General features: G+C 34.4%; 2 protein-coding genes across 2 annotated transcripts; both read right to left on the bottom strand.

Annotated features, from left to right (window-relative positions):
* Positions 1-836: 836 nt before the first annotated feature.
* On the bottom strand, positions 837-10,127 carry LOC132060210 (exocyst complex component EXO70A1-like). The gene is made up of 9 exons (XM_059453132.1): positions 9,806-10,127; positions 6,068-6,163; positions 5,738-5,943; positions 5,009-5,251; positions 3,665-3,803; positions 3,381-3,593; positions 2,153-2,358; positions 1,110-1,304; positions 837-1,014 (listed from the first exon to the last, which is right to left on the bottom strand). Exons 1-9 carry the CDS (start codon positions 9,971-9,973, stop codon positions 852-854), a joined length of 1,629 nt encoding a protein of 542 aa, XP_059309115.1. The 5' UTR covers positions 9,974-10,127; the 3' UTR covers positions 837-851.
* A 4,773-nt stretch (positions 10,128-14,900) lies between these two features.
* Positions 14,901-17,820, bottom strand: LOC132060964 (glycosyltransferase BC10-like). The gene is made up of 2 exons (XM_059453855.1): positions 16,375-17,820; positions 14,901-15,359 (listed from the first exon to the last, which is right to left on the bottom strand). The coding sequence occupies exon 1, from the start codon at positions 17,412-17,414 to the stop codon at positions 16,380-16,382; it is 1,035 nt and encodes a 344-aa protein (XP_059309838.1). The 5' UTR covers positions 17,415-17,820; the 3' UTR covers positions 14,901-15,359; positions 16,375-16,379.
* Positions 17,821-18,024: the final 204 nt, after the last annotated feature.

Raw genomic sequence — 18,024 nt, 5'->3', positions numbered from 1 at the left:
TCATTAGGACAATCGTATGCGAATCCCAGTTTTTTGGTAAACTTCTATATGTTCAATGCACCACGTAATTCCACCAAGCGGAAAAATTAGACAGTTCAAAAAGAGCAGGAATTTGCACGAAAAATATTTTAAAGCAGGGGAAACTTTAATTTCTTTTACAAGTAAAAGCAAGGCAATTATCTTTTCAGGTACCCAATGTTATTCATAATTTTTTACTGATCTAGAGATAATTTACCGAGAAAGTCACTGACTAACTTGAATTAGCATTCTCAGATACTTTAACAAACTGTACACACCTACTTTGGTTGTGTGTACCTAAGCTCTTCCTTACTGGAGATCTTGTTGGCAACAACTGGTTGATATGATGATGGAATTGGTACCAAGGGACTTATAAAAATTTCTCTGAGTTGGTAGGAATAAGGAAGTCGATGAGATATATAAAGGTTAGTAACCAACCAAAAAAAGAAGGGGAGATCCTGCTCTATGCACTCACAAGAGCTCCGGATATGGGGTAGAAAAAGGAAACTCATCAGGTATGGACAAATAATTCAAATGGCAGATCAATCAGCATAATCATACATGAGACACTGCTGCAAATTACAGCTAAATCAGTAAAAGCTCATCAGGTGACAGCAAATTGATTCAAGTCACAGCACTCTAACTGAGACCATAGCCATAGACAAGAAATAAAGCAGTGAAAAACAGCAAAATCAGAAAGATTAATGCCCATTCAGATTATCACTAGAAAAAGATCCTTTAAGGTACTGCAAGTTAACTTGACCTTGACTTGGAGAAGCTCTAATATGGTTAGCTTAGTTCAAATGTTCAGATTTGAATTGATCCCCTCCCCCCTATTTTTTCTCATTTTCTTGAGGCAGAGAATCGGAAAGAGGAAAAAGCTGAATGAGCAATACCTTCGCCCAAGCAATTCTTTTATATTGATTTGCATGTTGCTGTACAACTCTCCGGTGTCTTTGTACCCAGTCATCCCCTAATAAATCTTTGGCTTCGGACCTAGAACCAACAAGGGATAAGCAACTAACCATAAAGCAATCAAACAACCTTTAAGGTCGTCATCAGCATTCCAATGTATAGTTAATTTAACAAACCTGCGCACAGATCTGACCATATAGTGAATATTGTTCATAAGGAACAAGTGAGTCAGAGCAGTATCCTTGTACTGCTTAGATTTCCCATCCAAATTGGTTTGAAGAGCCTGCATTATACGCATTGTAACAGTAGCTAGCTGAGAATCTCCTCCATTTTCAAATTCTTGGAATAGTTGTTTCAACGTTGATTGATAACTGAAACAAAATTATGCAACTCGTCAAGGCAATTATGTCAACAAAGACTCGCAGCTAATCTACAGGGTGTTCATTTCCATAAAAAGAAAATATAGAGGATTCAAATAGTTGGTTCCAACTGATTTGGAAGAGGCGTAGTTGATTAAAGAAACAATTTCAACATAACTCAATTTATCCACACTAACATGTATATCAGGTGGGCAGCAAAGTGTAAAAAATGGAAAATAATAATGTGTGATCATATGTTCTCTCTAAGCTTAAATTTGAGGCATCAGAAAACTCTGACCAAATAAAGCAAAAACATTCAGCAACCTTGCAGTCAAGCAAAATTTGGTTAAGGTCTTTCCTAAATAATATGCTAATCCAGTTGGTATGTGAATCCTCAAAACCTTAAAGACTCTACACATTAACCCCTTTGCCCAAACCTGTGGTTAGTGGTTTACAATTCTCAAAATTTGAATCTTGAGGCCCAACATATAGCTGATGCAGTTCTTAGTCTAAAAATTTGCAACAAACCAGTTTCTTTGTTTGATTTTATATCGTAACATGAATATGATGAAACTTATTTATCCAACCTCGAAGCTGAAAACCCCAAAGAAATCCAGAGCTTATCCAGAAACTGTGGCAATTAGAGCAAGATTTATCTACTGTACCTCTAGCACAAATGCTCATATTAACGGCACATTAAGGAGTCCCTGGGACATCCGCTTGGAAGGTACTCATGCAATTTAGTGAGGAAGACGTGATAAACCAGTAATATCCCCTTGGAAGAAGGAAGCTGTTATCTGACTTTTCTTTCATGCATACAAGTAAAAAGAAAGAACACGTTATGTAGTTGAGTAACTTACTCAAACAGGAACTTCACATAATTAATCACATAGCTGGTTAAGGGATGGACAGTTCCATCTGAGACAGCAGTTTTAGTTGCGTCTTTCTCAACTGCTTCTTCAAAATCACTAAAGGTTTCTTGGGCTGTCTGGGCAAGTTGCTTTGTCAAACCAAAGGCAGATTCCAGAATTTCATTGCAAGCTTTACCTCTGAAAAGTGATTCAATCTGCAGAAGACGCAATATCTTCATCTTATATGCACAATACGCAGACCAGAAGGCTAGAGAAAGATTCTAAAGCCAACAACGAAGGAGTACAGTCGTGAAAATTGGAGGATGGTCTAATATATAGAAGGGCATTTGGATGGAAAAAAAGAATGCGATGGGGTGGACTGACATAGGAGGCTATCTATGTAAACATTTAAAACTTAGTTTTGAAACTTATTTATTTTACTCAATCAAAAAATTATGAGTTATGACAGATTGTTAACGATTTGTTGGTTGTATAACAGATAAGGGTCTAGCATAACTCACCAAGTTAGCATGTCATAGAACAAGAACAAGTAGCAAAGAGAGGCTGCATGGACTCTGTATCTAGTAAAACCATATGCATGTTAAGATTCTAAAATATGTACCTATTTTCTTCTTTTGATTGACTAGGATATGAAATCCATATATTTATATTTCTAAACGTATACATCTCCTTGTTAACCAAAAACAAATTTTCTTAATAGGTACTGAGAACCCTCACAAGAGTAAAGTGCTAAAGCCTGCTTCCGTCTATGGAGAAGAAGTCCACCATATCATCTAACTCTTACAATTTTCAGTTTACAGTAGAAAGCTATCATGTCATCACCATGAGTAACACATGAAGATGAGGTCAAAACTATGTCTGTGATGATATTATTCTTCTGATGTATATTTGATAATCGGGGTCTTTCAGTATAAGCAAGCCTAACTTGAGATTCGTAGATTACACATGAACCAGCTTGCTAAATGGCAGCTTTTGTCAGTGGAAATAATTAGTCAAACTTGGATGATGATTTTAAGATAGCACAAAAGCTTATTAGTAGCTGATAAAGAACCAGATCAATTTTGGCATATCTATGTCAAAAGACTTCGCGATATGATATACAACATAATTGATCCTCAGTTAACAAGCATCATCCAGGATCTACAAAGTCGTAGATTTTATTCCATGTAGGTATAATATAATGAATCAAATGTGTGTTTGCTAGTATGTCTCATACCTCTGAATGAAGTTCCCGCATTATTTCATACATATCCAGAAGCACAAATAACTTCTCAGGTGATCTTTTGCTTTTTGCAATTGCATCACCAAAACTAAGCAACATTGCAACACTCGCAGTAGTAACTTCAGCAAAACATTGGTCATTGAGTGAATCAAATCCTTCAAGAATTTGATCACACACCTTACGTTCCCCAGCAAATAACAGTTTGACCTGTTCAAATAACCATAAGAAAGTCAAAGGCAAGCTTTTATCTACTTCCAGGGGAATTAGAGATAACTTACAGCAATTCGCATAAAATGAATCCAATTTCCAATTTTAGCTTCCAAAACTTCCCATTGCATCTTCTGAACATCATCTTTGCTAAGTTTTTCTACTCCCAAATTGTGAAGACTTTCTTCCAGTACGGGAGAACGTGTTTCCCTATTGAGACATTTATAAACCAAAAAAATAAGAAAAGGAGTGAAATGAAGAAAGGAATCTATGCGACTTACTTCAAAAAATATTGTTGCAATGTTTCTGTAAAAATTACCGAGAAACTACTACTTATGTTCAACAATAAGAGCACAGCCAAGAAAATTGTCCTGAAGCCACAACTTTCAACTCCTCTTCTCCCTATATGTAACACTATTATTTAGCATCCCCAATACAACTGGTACCCTATAAAATAGCAAAAGTCTGCTCATAAAAGAGTTCATCGAATGAAAAGGTACTTAAACCAAACTACTTATTTCCTTCTACTCTTCTATTTTCAGGTGGGTTTCGGTATGAACAAAGTTGAGGCAACTAAAAGGTCTCCCATCTATCGAGAAAAGGGCATTATAGTATTTCACCTCTGAACTACACAGATTTAAGAACTGGACTATTGGAGGTTTTGAGCAAGAATGAAGTCATGAAGATTAGGGTTCTCTCTCTCTCTCTCTCTCTCTGACACACACACACAACGGTTTCCAGTCAGCTTTTCTCCATTTATTCCGGTCCTCATCATAAACCAAAAATGAACTTTCTGGAGACTTCACCACCTCCAATGTATCCACTATCTAGTTTGCTTTCTGTTGAGTGCTATAGAGTATTTAGATATCCATAAATAATTGAATCTTCAACCAATTGCAAATAGTTTTCATTTCAGACCTAAAAGTTCAAGGCTTGAATTCAGCAGTTTCTAGCTAGGCCGAGGATTACTTGGCTTTGACAAGATAGTGCACAGCCCTAAGATATCCCGAATAGGAATGAAAATGAAAAGCAGTTTATATATACATGGTATTGTATTCTACATATAATGAGAAAAAGAGCATTTCTACTGCTCTTGTTCTTGTTACTCTGACATAACAATATTGAAAGCCATAATAACCACTTTGATGTGCAACCCATATTTACTGTATTGGACATTTAAACTTATGCAGCAAGCAGAAACTGTGTCAACTGTTTATGGTTTCAAGTCCAGACATTGACAAAGCATGTAAGGCAGTTATCTCATCTTAAGCTTCACCTATTTCTCCGAACAAACTGCTTAATAGAGAGAAATACTTCAGCTTGTAGGCCAGTAGATCTTTTCTCCAGGATATTATACGATAAGAAACATTGGAAGTACATGACCACATAGTTCATGGTTAAAAATAGATATTTACCTGTATATTTTTACAAATTGCTGTTGATGACCAGCTTGAACCATCTGTTGTGCTAAATCATGCAGTAAAGGCAGGATTCTTGGAGGTATAAGAGTTGGGGGTGTGTAGACAGCATTTTCGGCACCATTTTGTTCAGCATTACTGTGACGACTCTTACCACTAGGTTCCTGGTGTCCAGGTGATGACGAAGGTCGCATTGAATTTGGGAGACACTCGAACAGCCGATCAGGTTCAATGGGTGTACTGAAAATGTAAAATTCAGATTTAGTCAAAAAGCTCCATTGGAAGGTCAAGTAGCAGAATTTGGGTGCATTTCTACTTCAATTCTGAAGCCTCCTTTAGAGCATTAAAGGTTAAGAACATAGGCAAGACATAGGATTTTAGAACTGATAGCAACACGAGGACATTCATCACAAAATGCCTCGAATCCCGAACAAAAATAGTACTAGGGGCATAATCACAACCCAAATATAAGTTAAACCATACAGATACAACCATTTTAACTTCCTTAAATACTTCACTAATCTTTACATGAAAGATATGAGAAAACTACAATTCATATCAATATATATACTTGAATCTCAGATTAATCATAAGTCTACAAATAGGTTTCATGGAACTAACAATTTACATGCAAAGTATCTAGAAAACAAGATCAGCATGAAGTGTAGGACAAGGTTTCAAGTCTACAGATAGAATATGTTGAAAACAGTAAAAATGTAAGCAAACCTATAAGATAACAAGAGCTGCTTAAACTCCTCTTCGAGCTTTGAAATAGCCTTGGACAGCAAACTATTAGCGTGATTGAGCACTCCATCGCTACTCTTGAAGCTTTTGTTGTTGCTGAAGAAGCGAATATTGTTTCTCAGTTGTTCAATTGCTTGAAGATAATTTTCTATGTCCTCATGTGGCCCTTTAAGTATTTTAACTTCCGCCTAATATGAAGGTACCGTTAATTAAGAAGTTCTAATTTAAAAAGGTGCATTTAAAAAGGATCATCTCATCTGATAAAATTATCACAAAGAAAAAATGGATTCACAAACATTAGAGACAACAAACCTGACGAGAAATATCAAATTGGGACAGTATAACCTCAGCAGCCTTTAAAGTCTTATCAATGTTTCCATGAGCTATCCTAATAGCATGAGTCCTTATCTACAAAGAGCAGATTGAGCACCAGTCAAGAAATGAACCAAAACTGTAATGATCAAAAATATAAATGCAGTAAATTAGAAAGTACTGACCAAAATTGGATCAGGAAAAAGAACTACTATTGAAAAGGAAAAGCAGTTCGCCTAAAATGGAAACGAGAAATTAAACAAATCCAGGAATGGAATCACTTCAACATTCAGATCCGCTCAAACAAAAATTACTTAGTGCCTATTTCACTCTAGGGGGTTGGTTCACAAGTACAACCTTTATAATCTCTCTAAAACAGTACAACAGACGGCGCAGCACTGCCTACGCGCTAATTAGCTTCTGATGTATTCTCTGCCATTGATTTGATTAAAGGAAAGGTAAAGCCTTCACTTCAAGCTTTGAAGCTAAGTTTGCTATTCAGTCAAGACAGAAAAGCATATTGGCTAGTGATTGTGAGGCCCCAATTCTTTACTGGAGGGGACACCAAAGGCCTCTGCCCTTCCATCTCTTGGATAGATAGAGAGGGAGGGCAGAGCTTTTGGTGAAGCTCAGCACATTCTTGAAATAGCGGAAGCTAATGTGGAAAGGGTTTAATGAAGGAAACAAAAAATTGAGGCAAATCTAGCTCTCCGACGAGCTAGAACACGGGTGGAGGCTATCAATCCGATTTCTTAACAAGTTGGTACGTTCGAATAATAAAAAGTTCTCTTTCTAGTCCTAATTAGATATGTCAGGAGTCAATTAATGAGAAGCGGCTAGGAATAACTTGAACTCAATTCCTACAGTAATGAGTATTGTTTTACACCCGGCAACTCTTCCTCAGCCAGGCTTGGCCAGAATATCAGAGCAAGTACTAATAATTAATTCATTGTTAAAACAATTTGATATAAGAATTTTTGTCAATAATTCTTGTTGTATAGGTTTACGACGTGTAATTAAATAACATTAAATTTTGAAGAAAAAAAAAAGGTGAAATGATTTCCCTTTCAGTTGATTTTATTCAACCATTGACCAAAATATTAATAATTAATAAAAATGAATCAAAACAAACTTCCTCATTGTTCTTTTTTCTTTTTCTTTTTCTTTCTAATAAGCTCTTTAAATTTTAACTAAATGACCTCTTCCTTCCCTTTCACTTTTCTCCCACCGAAATGCTAACCAGAGGTTCATCCAGGATTTGAAATTTATGAGTTCAAACTGACCATTCTTTTTTTAATTTTATTATTACATAGGGCGTAGGGGAAGGGGAAATTGTGGTGTGGGGGGGGGGGGGGGGGGGGGGGATTACAATGAAGGGATTCGAACCCTCACCAACAAGGTGAAAGTTCAGGTAGCCAACCAACGGAGCTATTAAGTCCCTACCAAACTGACCATTTGAGTTATTGGATTTCGAAATTTAATATGCATATTTAGTAGATTTCTTAACACATATAACGATTTGAGGCAAAGCAATTGGGTTAGGCCGACCCCCTAACTTCTATTGTGCGTCCTCCTCTTGATGCTAACCAGGGAGGCAGATGTACCATTATAGGCACAGGTTCAATTGAGCCCATAACTTTCGACACGGAGCATAAATTCATGTGTAAAAATTTACTAAAATTGCAATAAATAGTAGACATGAACCAATGCTAAGAATCTTAAAGGTTGAACCCATAGAGTTCAATCCAGGATACGCCTCTGATGCTAACATGGTGTCCGAGGTAGCTTGCCCACACCTCAACTCAAATAATCTACCAAGCAATTTGCTACATTGTCAGGTAATTGTTACAACTGGGATCAAAACCCGAGATCTTCCGGTTGTTACTCTATCTATGCCTCAACAACTCAGCCTTAAAAACAATTGCCACCAAACTCTTAAATTAGACCCGAATTATCAGAACTTGGACTAACCAGTTTTCGGGTGGATATTTTTTGACCACTCATAAAACTTCAACTTTTTTTCAAGTAAAAAGTATGTACAAACACAACTTCAACTTCCAAAAACTATTTTTCAACACAACTTCAAAAACTCTTTTTTTTTTTTTTTCAAGATTCAACCAAATCAATGTCCAAACACGAAGTTTAAATGAAACCCAAATTTCAGAACTTGGGGTTATCCAATTGAAACAAAATCAATCAATAAATGCATGTACAAAAAACAACTTTAACTTCCAAAAACCAACACAACTTCAAGAACTCCTTTTTTCAAGATTCAACCAAATCTATGTCCAAACTCTATCAATCATCATTTTCTAACTTTGCTACAACTATTCTAGTAAAATGCATGTACAAACACAACTTCAAGAACTCCTTTTTTCAAGATTCAACCAAATCTATGTCCAAACGCTATCAATCATCATTTTCTAACTTTACTACAACTATTCTACTAAAATGCATGTACAAACACAACTTCAACTTCCAAAAACCATTTTTCAAACACAACTTCAAGAACTCTTTTTTTCAAGATTCAGCCAAATCTTATGTCCAAACACTAGCTTAAATTAAACCCAAACTTCAGAACTTGGACTATCCAAGTTTTTTTTCAAGTAAAATGTATGTACAAACACAACTTCAACTACCAAAATCCATTTTTCAACACAACTTCAAAAACTCTTTTTTTCAAGATTCAACCAAATCTATGTGCAAACACTAGCTTAAATTAAACCCAAACTTCAGAACTTGGACTATCCAAGTTTTTTTTTTCAAGTAAAATGTATGTACAAAGACAACTTCAACTACCAAAATCCATTTTTCAACACAACTTCAAAAACTCTTTTTTTCAAGATTCAACCAAATCTATGTCCAAACGCTAGCTTAAATTAGACCCAAAAACTTCAGAACTTGGACTATCCATGTTTTTTTTCAAGTAAAATGTATGTACAAACACAACTTCAACTACCAAAATCTATTTTTCAACACAACTTCAAAAACTCTTTCTTTTTTTTTTTTTCAAGATTTGAGTTTTGCCACAACTATTATACTAAATGCATGTATAAACACAACTTCAACTTCTAAAAACTCCTCTTTTTTTTCAAGATTCAACCAAATCTATGTCCAAACACTAGCTAGCTTATATTAAACCCAAATTTCAGAACTTGGGGTTATCCAATTGAAACAAATTCAATCAATAAATGCATGTACAAACACAACTTTAACTTCCAAAAACTATTTTTCAACACAACTTCAAAAACTCTTCTTTTTTTTTCTTTTTTTTTTTTCAAGATTTGAGTTTTGCCACAACTATTATAGTAAATGCATGTATAAACACAACTTCAACTTCTAAAAACTCCTTTTTTTTTCCAATATTCAACCAAATCTATGTCCAAACACTAGCTAGCTTATATTAAACCCAAATTTCAGAACATGAGGTTATCCAATTGAAACAAAATCAATCAATAAATGCATGTACAAACACAACTTCAACTTCCAAAAACCATTTCTCAACACAACTTCAAAAACTCTTGTTTTCAAGATTCAACCAAAAAATTTCAGAACTTGGACTATCCAAGTTTTTTTCAAGTAAAATGTATGTACAAACACAACTTCAACTACCAAAAACTATTTTTCTTTTGTTCAAGATTCAACCAAATCTATGTCCAATTATAACAAAACCAATCAATTCATCATTTTCTAACTTTGCAACAACTATTTATAGTAAGAATTCAAGATTAGGGACACCTGTGTGGGACGCATAGCAGTTTCAAGAGCAGATAAACGATGATCAAATGAACCTAAAATGTTAACAACATTGTCTGTAATTGACTGACTTTTTTGCAATGAATCTCTCATTATTTTTGCTCTTTCACTTAACATATCAACTCCAACACCATTTCTTGGTATACCCATTTTCAAGAATTGAGTTATGCTTAGTTTGTTGTAATTTTTGAAAGATTTTAGGAAGAGAAATTTGATAGAGGAAACTGGGAATAAAAGCAATAATAATGAATGGAAGAGAAAAAATAAGGGGGGCTGATGATGTTGAAAAGGGTCCAATATTAGTTGACAGATGTTTTTGTTTTTACTCAAAGTGTATCTTTTGGTACTATGCTTTAGATCTTCTATTTTTTCCTTTCTTTATATGGTAGTAGTACATTAAGGGGTCGTTTGCTATTAGTCAAAATTATTCCGAAATTATAATTTTCTTTTCTTTGGTATTAATCTAAAGTGGGACAATAATCCCAAAGATGGGATATCCCATCATCTTGGGATGGGATGCATTTTATATCTTGTTTGAGATAAATTCTTCCCAGATAAATTTAACAGAGATACCATGCACCAAACGACCCCTAAGTTATTCATATCTTCTTGTAAAGTAGGGGAGAGAAAAAAAGAGAGAGAGAATGTTAGGGGAATGTTTCTCTATTTCTTTAATCGGCTTACAACAATAATATGTAATGTAATCTTACAAGTGTGGTTTGGGAGGGTAGGATTTACGAGATCTTACTAATTATCTCTACCTTTCCCTTAAAATATAATTAAAAGAAAAGGTGCAAATATATTCCTCAATTTTGTGTAAATATATTTTCGTTAAAAAATGATGTATATATACCCTTGTAGTTATAAAATGGTGCAAATATACCCCTGCCCTTACATAAATAGTGCAAATATACCCTTTTCGCTAACGAGATTTAAAAAAAAATATTTAGCTCATTTTTTAATGAAAAAAAAAATATCACGTGGCTTTTTAAAAAGTCTACTCATCTTTTTTTGTAGACATATTTTTCTAACACCACATGGTAAATTTTTCTCTAGTAGTTCAGGTTTGGTTCGTTTTAAAAAAATGGGTAGTTTCTTTTTTTTTTAAGCCACAGAGATATTTTTTAAAGCCATATTTGTTTAAAATTATTATATGGCTTTAGAAAAAATGTCTACTCAAATTTTTTTTTAAAGCCACGTGATTTTTTTTAATTAAAAAATAAACTAAACGATTTTAAAAAAATTTCGTCAGCAAAAAAGGTATATTTACATCATTTTGTTACGATAGTATATATTTACATCATTTTTATAATTGAGGGGAGGGGGGAGAGGGGTTATATCTGCTCTAAATCGCAAAGTTGAGGGGTATATTTGCACTTTTTTTCTTTTTTTTAAATGAACCAGACCCGACCCACTAGGAAAAAAACTACCATGTGGGGTTAGAAAAATATGTCTACTCAAAAAAATGAGTAGACTTTTTTTTTTAAAGCCACATGGCATTTTTATTAATTAAAAAATAAGCTAAATGATTTTAAAAAGAAAGTTAGTTAAGAAAAATTGATATTTGCCTATTTCGTTGTAAGTAATATATATTTGCACCATTTTGTAATGGTAAGGGTATATATACACCACTTTTCTAACGGCGGTATATCTGCTCTAAATCGCAAAGTTGGGGAATATATTTGCACCTTTGCCCTTAATTCAATTTATATAGAAATTCCTTTGACGCATTTAATTTTTACCAGATTCATACTATAAATCGTATCTTGTTCGAGAAGTAGCAATTATATATATTTTGAGTTAGTTAGCCTGTCTGAGTATGCAAACTATTTGGTGGATATGATAACAAATAAGCCTTCTACATCAATCAATTCTTTCATTGATGAGGGACTTCAATGAAGCAACATATCTAACACTCACGTGTGCACACGAAAGAGACGAATGAAGAATAAAAAAAGGGAGAAATTTCTTAAACTTGCTCACTTATATTACAAAAAAAAATAGCCTAAAACTTACATTGCAAAGCTTTAACCCAAAAACACTTTTATACGATCTGATATATATATATATATATATATATATATATATATATATATACATTATGTATATAGGTGTTTGAAGGTGTATACATATTTATACGCCTATATACATAAACACCGATATATAATATTATATAATATTATCACCCATATACACCCATATACAATATTATACTCATATACCCATATAAAATATTATAACCCATATACCCATATACAAAGAAAAGAAAAGATTTATAAAACAAGTAGATTCAACAAAAAATGTGTGTGTATCATTTGAGTAACTCTTACATGTTCTTATTTTAGTCACTTTTTTTAAAAAAATTCTTATCTTTATTTATCTTCATACTGTAAATCTCACTTTTCAAAAGTCATAGAGAAAAATAGTCAATGACTCTACGAATCACCTAACCTTAGGTCTTCTTTGTCGTCATCACATATATAATGTGCTAATAACTATAAGTTTGTGTTGCCATATTGATGTTGGTTATAATAGATCAATGATTATTCGTATTTCAAGTTTACCTTATTGAATCGAGCTATACTATATAAATAAAAAAAAGAAAATATAATGTTCTGAGAGAAAAAAAAAATCATTGGTAGAAACAACAAAAACTGAAATTAAAGAAAGGAAAAGATTTATAAAAAAAAATGCATTAGCAGAGACCGCTAGAGAGAGAGAGGAGGGTCATTTTTTGTAAAGTTTAAAAAATATGGGTCAATTGTGGTAGCATTGTTACCCTAATTGATACGTAGTGTAATTATCTCTAAAAATATTATATTTAAAGCTCTGTCTTAACGCCATTTATTCATTTTTTTTTCCGTCATCTTCTTCATTTTATGAGAACTTTCACTAGTTAATTCTTAACCGGATTATCTCATCAATGTATCACTACGCCACCATAACCCTCTTCCAGTACCGCAATGCCACCTTCTTCCACTATTACACCACCATACCACTTTCTAACAAATTTCAACAATATATACTGATTTTGTTGCGAATAAAATAGGATGAGATGAAATTAAAGTGAAGGAGATAAAGTAAAGTGAATTTTGAATGAATCAAATGTGTTTGTTGTAGAGAGAGTTTGGCAATAAGATTATGATTATAATTTTAAATAACTTTTTTTTTTAAAACTAATGACAATAATGACATATACTTATTAAGAAAAAAATGATCGAACACCAAAGAGGTGTGCAAATACTACGTTTCTAATAAGTTTTAATGTGAAGTAGGAATTTCTAAAAATGAATTGTGTCATAAGAATCGAAAATGAAGTTTGTCATAAGAATCGATGCAAGATGGGAAAGGGGAGTAGTAGGAAGTTATTTGCTTCCGCAATCAAATTGGAATTGATCAAAACTCTAGAAATAGAAAAATAAATAAATTAGACAACTTTCTTAGATCATTCTTAATTTGCTTTATTCGATGTTATGCCCTTAACTAAGTCAAGTACTTAATTAATTTGATGTTCCTCAATTGCATGATAATGGAGGCTACTTAATTAAATTATCCTCCGTATCTTTCTTCTAAACTTAGAATTATTTTACTTTAATTTTCCATTTACCTGAGATGTCCTAAATCCTTTTGGATTTTTCAATTTTGCCTCTTTGTCTAGTATAAATTCTTCAATGTTTATGTTAAATGAGTTTTTTTCTACTTTATAAAGTCTAGGTAAAGTTCACAAATAACTACTTTTAGCCTCTTTAACTAAAAAATAACAACTCTCATGAAGTTTCAAATTCGGAAGTGAAATTTAAGGACATTTTCACGGAAATACAACAAAGCAAAACTTATTCACTTAAAGAGTAATTATCTTTGTTTCGGTTCAACTTTTTATACCAAGCTTAACTAACAACTTTTACATTTCTAAACTTAACACAAAACTTAACCAAATTACAAAAACGCATCAACTTTTAAGTCGACCTAAAACAATTTTTCATTTCAAACATTGAACATGGGCATTACTTAGGCCTCATTTGTTTGCACTTATTGGAGGTCTGAATCTGAATGGTTTAGACGTTAAGTCATTAAGATTTGTTAAGTCAAACACTTAAGAGGTATTTTTGTATAAAAGTTTTAATATCATTTATTTTTGTATGAAACTTTATCACCTCCAACCCCAACCCTCCACCTTAACCCCACCCCCACCCACTCTCCACTCCAACCCCACCCATCCACCTCAAGCCCACCCCACCACCCACCCACCCTCCACTCCAACCCCCCACTCCCCACCACCCCCAATCCCTCCTCACACCACCCACCCTCACTCCCCACCACCAACCCCTAACCCACACCACCCACCCTTGCTCCCCACTATCCCCACTTACCACCACGAACCCCACCCCCACCCCCACCATCAACCCCTACTTACACCACCCACCCCCACTCCCCACTACCCCCACCTCCCACCACCAACCCCACCCCCACTCCCCGCCAACCCTACTACCAACCCCCACCCCCCACTACCTCCCAACACCCACCAAACACCCACCACCCACTCACCCCTCCACCCCCACTCACCACCCACCACGACTACAAAACATCTCCACCATTACTAGTGAACATGAATGTTTCATTTTTTTTTATCAAATAATATTTTTTTATTATTAAATTTGTATTTATTTTCTACTATTTAGTTACTTTTTAATTTGAATTGTATATTTATTATGTTTAAATAAATACATTATGCATATTCGTATATTGAAAAACAAAAATTTTAATCATTCGGTTGTTCGGACCCGAGACGCATCTTAATGATTCAGATGTGCATTCAGATTCAGACGTCTTAATCTTAATGAAAATAAACGAGGCCTTAAAGACATTTATGAGCATGAAGTATGAAATGAATGCATCTAGTGATAAAAAAAAACTAAAATAAAGTAAGGTAATTTTCGTTGCACCAAATAAAAATTAAAAATAAAATAAAATTAACACATGAGCGACAAAATCATCTGGTGAGAAAAAAAACTAAAATAAAATAAGATAATTTCATTGCACCAAATGGGAAAACAAAGAATAATATTGACACATGAGGAGCAAAATCTTCTACTTCTACATTACAATATTAATCCCGTTACACAAATATAAAAGGAGAGGTTTGTATAGTATATAAAATTATAAGCGATATATGATTTGTTACAAGTCTCGAAACCTCAAAGAAAGAGTATGTGTAAAAGGAAAGGCGAACAAAGAAATAAGCTTTGTTTTGCTACATTTCGCTTATCCTTTGCACCAAATCCTTCTCTAACTGCATTCTAAGCCCATAATAAGCACCAATTTTGTGATCACCACACCATTTTTTTCTCACTTTGTAAACACAACCAGCAAGAAAGCCAAAGGTAGTTCTCTAATTTATGTACAAGAGAAACTACCAAATAGCAGCAACATTTGTTTATTTTGAGAGGGCTATTGGCATGGGCCTCAGCCTCTTCCTGCTTCAGCCTTCAAAGTTTTTAGTTCCTACGATAACCTAAAAACAACATTTCAAACTCGCCTGCAGAACAAAATAAACAAGACGTCAGATGGATCATAAAATACTAATAGATCAATATTAGGAAAAAACAAACCCGATCATAAGAAAATTTACTTCGTAAAACAATCATGTAATACTAGGTCATTCAGTGGAGGATCCAGAATTTTTCAGATCGTGAGTGTTCAACTGCATTTAATCTGGCGTTACCATTGAGATTGGAAGCTCTATCAATTTATTTGTATGCATTATTACTCGTTTCCACATACGTAAATAACACTTGGGTCCCGAAATAAAGGGTGCTTAGCATCCAACAAAGTAAATGTAGGCCTGCGGACTATGATAAAAATTTATTCGCCCTCTATGATCACACCAAACCAATGATAGCACAACATAAGTCTTCTGCATACTCTTTTATCATCTAACCATGGTTAATCATTTCGCATGTTTACCTCATTTATTACTTAACCAAGTGAAGTAGATTGTTTGGTTAAACATTGGGTGCAAGTATTTAATTTCTATTTTAACACTTGGTTTCTAATTGAAAACTCTTCCACATATACATTTTCAAAACTTTCTTCAAAAACCAGTGCCAAAAGGTTTTCTTCATTACCAACGATAGATAATTTACACCTTTCAGTTATACCAGAAAAAAGTGGGAAGGGTTGTGAATGGTAATTTGGGGGATACATAAGACCATAACAAATTAGAAGAAAGAGATACAATGAACACAAAAATGATAAATCAATAAAGATATTGATAAAGTGAATATTTCGCATGTTGATATATACATGATCATCCACAAATGATAAATCAATTAAAATATTATCTTTTTGATGTTTTATTCTCTTGAGGATAATCATTGTACAAGCTATCCCACATTAGATCTAGCATACAATATTGCATGTAAAATAACATTGATATTGCTTATATAGAAAGAGAAATGCCAATCAAGCACTTACTATTGATTTTTCATCAAACAACACGTTAATATTTTTTTGCAATTCTAAGACAATTTATTTATTTAAAAATAACATACCCGATTTAATCCCGGAAAATGACCTTGTCTGCAATATCCATCAATGGCTTTAGACAATCCGGTGAGAATTTTCTTGCAAACATATGAGAATACGTTGAATTTGATTCCCTGAGCTTATAAATAAGCTCTGGTGAAATCTCTGCAGGAAAATAAGTACGAGGGTGTCCATCGACACTCTCTGTCCAATTGACACGTGTTAGAGTATATTGTGTGCACCCTTCAGGATCTTCCATTGACAAAAGTGTAGGAAAATAATGTTCCTCAGGATAACATGAATCCTCGTTCAAACAAGGCATTCTAAATTTCCTCCATAATCTCCTATCCCTAATAACTACCAATGCATGTCTACGTGTTAGGACAAAGAATTGTGACCCGAACCGGAACCGATCGAACGGTACCTCGGGTAGCATTGCACTCTCGCCACGTGCGGTGTAACGGTCCCACATGTACGACTCGTTTGATAATATTTGAATGAAGCTTCGATATTCAGGAAATTGAGATCCAAAGAGAGAGTTGTAAATGAATTTGAACGAATGCAAAGGGATGCAATGTTGCGACACAAGGGCAAAATAGGAATTTAACGGGTCATCTAAGAGGGCGGTCGCCATAAGGCGTCGAGCCGCCGATATTAGGGTAGGGGACGCACGTTGGGTTCTCTTGGCCGCTATGAAGCGGCCCTTGAAAACCCGTCCGCCATTTGGCGAAATTTTGGCTGAGGGATCTGCATGGATGTAAATGTTGAAAAGGCCATCATGGTTGGCAAAGAACCTGTCCCAAAGCGGCGCGAAATGAAGTTCGGTGTTGGTGAGGAAGAGGAACGCGATCTTCATACGGGGATTGGTGGTGCCAAGTCGTGAGATGGCACCACCGCCCCCGTCGATGGAAGCTAAGGTTGCGCGACGGAACAAAGCAAGATCATCAAGTTCGTCAGGGATTGAGATCTCGACGTGTTTGGGAGGAAAGATTTGTGGCGCGAAGAGGAAAAGGAGAGGGAATGATAACAACAGTGCAAAGGATATAACAAAGGGCGTGTTAAACATAGCCACCCTCAATGTAAAACATATAAACTAAAGAAGAAAAACAACAAAAAGAGAAATATAGAAATGACAAGATAATTAATTCAAATGTTTATTACAATGTGATGAAGGATTCGGTCACAAGGAGGAATTGGAGTGTTATTCCCAAATTCTGAAGGGGAAAGAAAGGAGGAAAGAAGATGCCAAAAATTTGGAAGTTTTTGGATTGTGATAATGAAGAAGAAAATTAGAGAATGGTGCCATGATAATTCACAAAAAGGAAAGGTGATGGTCTTATCAAGGTTGTTGGGATCATGTTTCAGTTTCCTAAGCATTCGGTGGACATGGTAGGATGTGAGTTATTTTAGGAATTACTATATATGTCTGTACATATATCTTATCTACACAAACAAACACATTCGAGAAAAATTTACTAGAGTCAAAATTTAGATCCAACAAATAACAACTCTTAATATATATTTACTCTTAAAGCTTTAAACATACTTCATTCAGCATGATAAGAGTTTTTTTCTTTTTCTTACGAGGTGTCCGATATTCATTTTGAGGCTCCGATTAATTCAACGAAAAAAGGCAACTAACTACTTTCTGAATTGTTAATTAAGTTTTAGCCAGT

The sequence above is a fragment of the Lycium ferocissimum genome, chromosome 6 (genome assembly GCF_029784015.1).
Source record: "Lycium ferocissimum isolate CSIRO_LF1 chromosome 6, AGI_CSIRO_Lferr_CH_V1, whole genome shotgun sequence".
Taxonomy (NCBI): domain Eukaryota; kingdom Viridiplantae; phylum Streptophyta; class Magnoliopsida; order Solanales; family Solanaceae; genus Lycium; species Lycium ferocissimum.
The sequence above is the reverse complement of the archived record's forward strand: the minus strand, read 5'-3'. Positions and strand labels throughout refer to the sequence as shown.

Bases quoted from the DNA above. Each gene is read 5' to 3' on its own strand.
- LOC132060210 (XM_059453132.1), bottom strand. From the start codon at position 9,973: ATGGGTATACCAAGAAATGGTGTTGGAGTTGATATGTTAAGTGAAAGA. The intron at 1,305-2,152 runs GTAAGTTACTCA...ATTTTGTTTCAG, and splicing joins TATGTGAAGTTCCTGTTTGA to TTATCAATCAACGTTGAAAC. The intron at 1,015-1,109 runs GTTTGTTAAATT...TGTTGGTTCTAG, and splicing joins ATGGTCAGATCTGTGCGCAG to GTCCGAAGCCAAAGATTTAT.
- LOC132060964 (XM_059453855.1), bottom strand. From the start codon at position 17,414: ATGTTTAACACGCCCTTTGTTATATCCTTTGCACTGTTGTTATCATTC.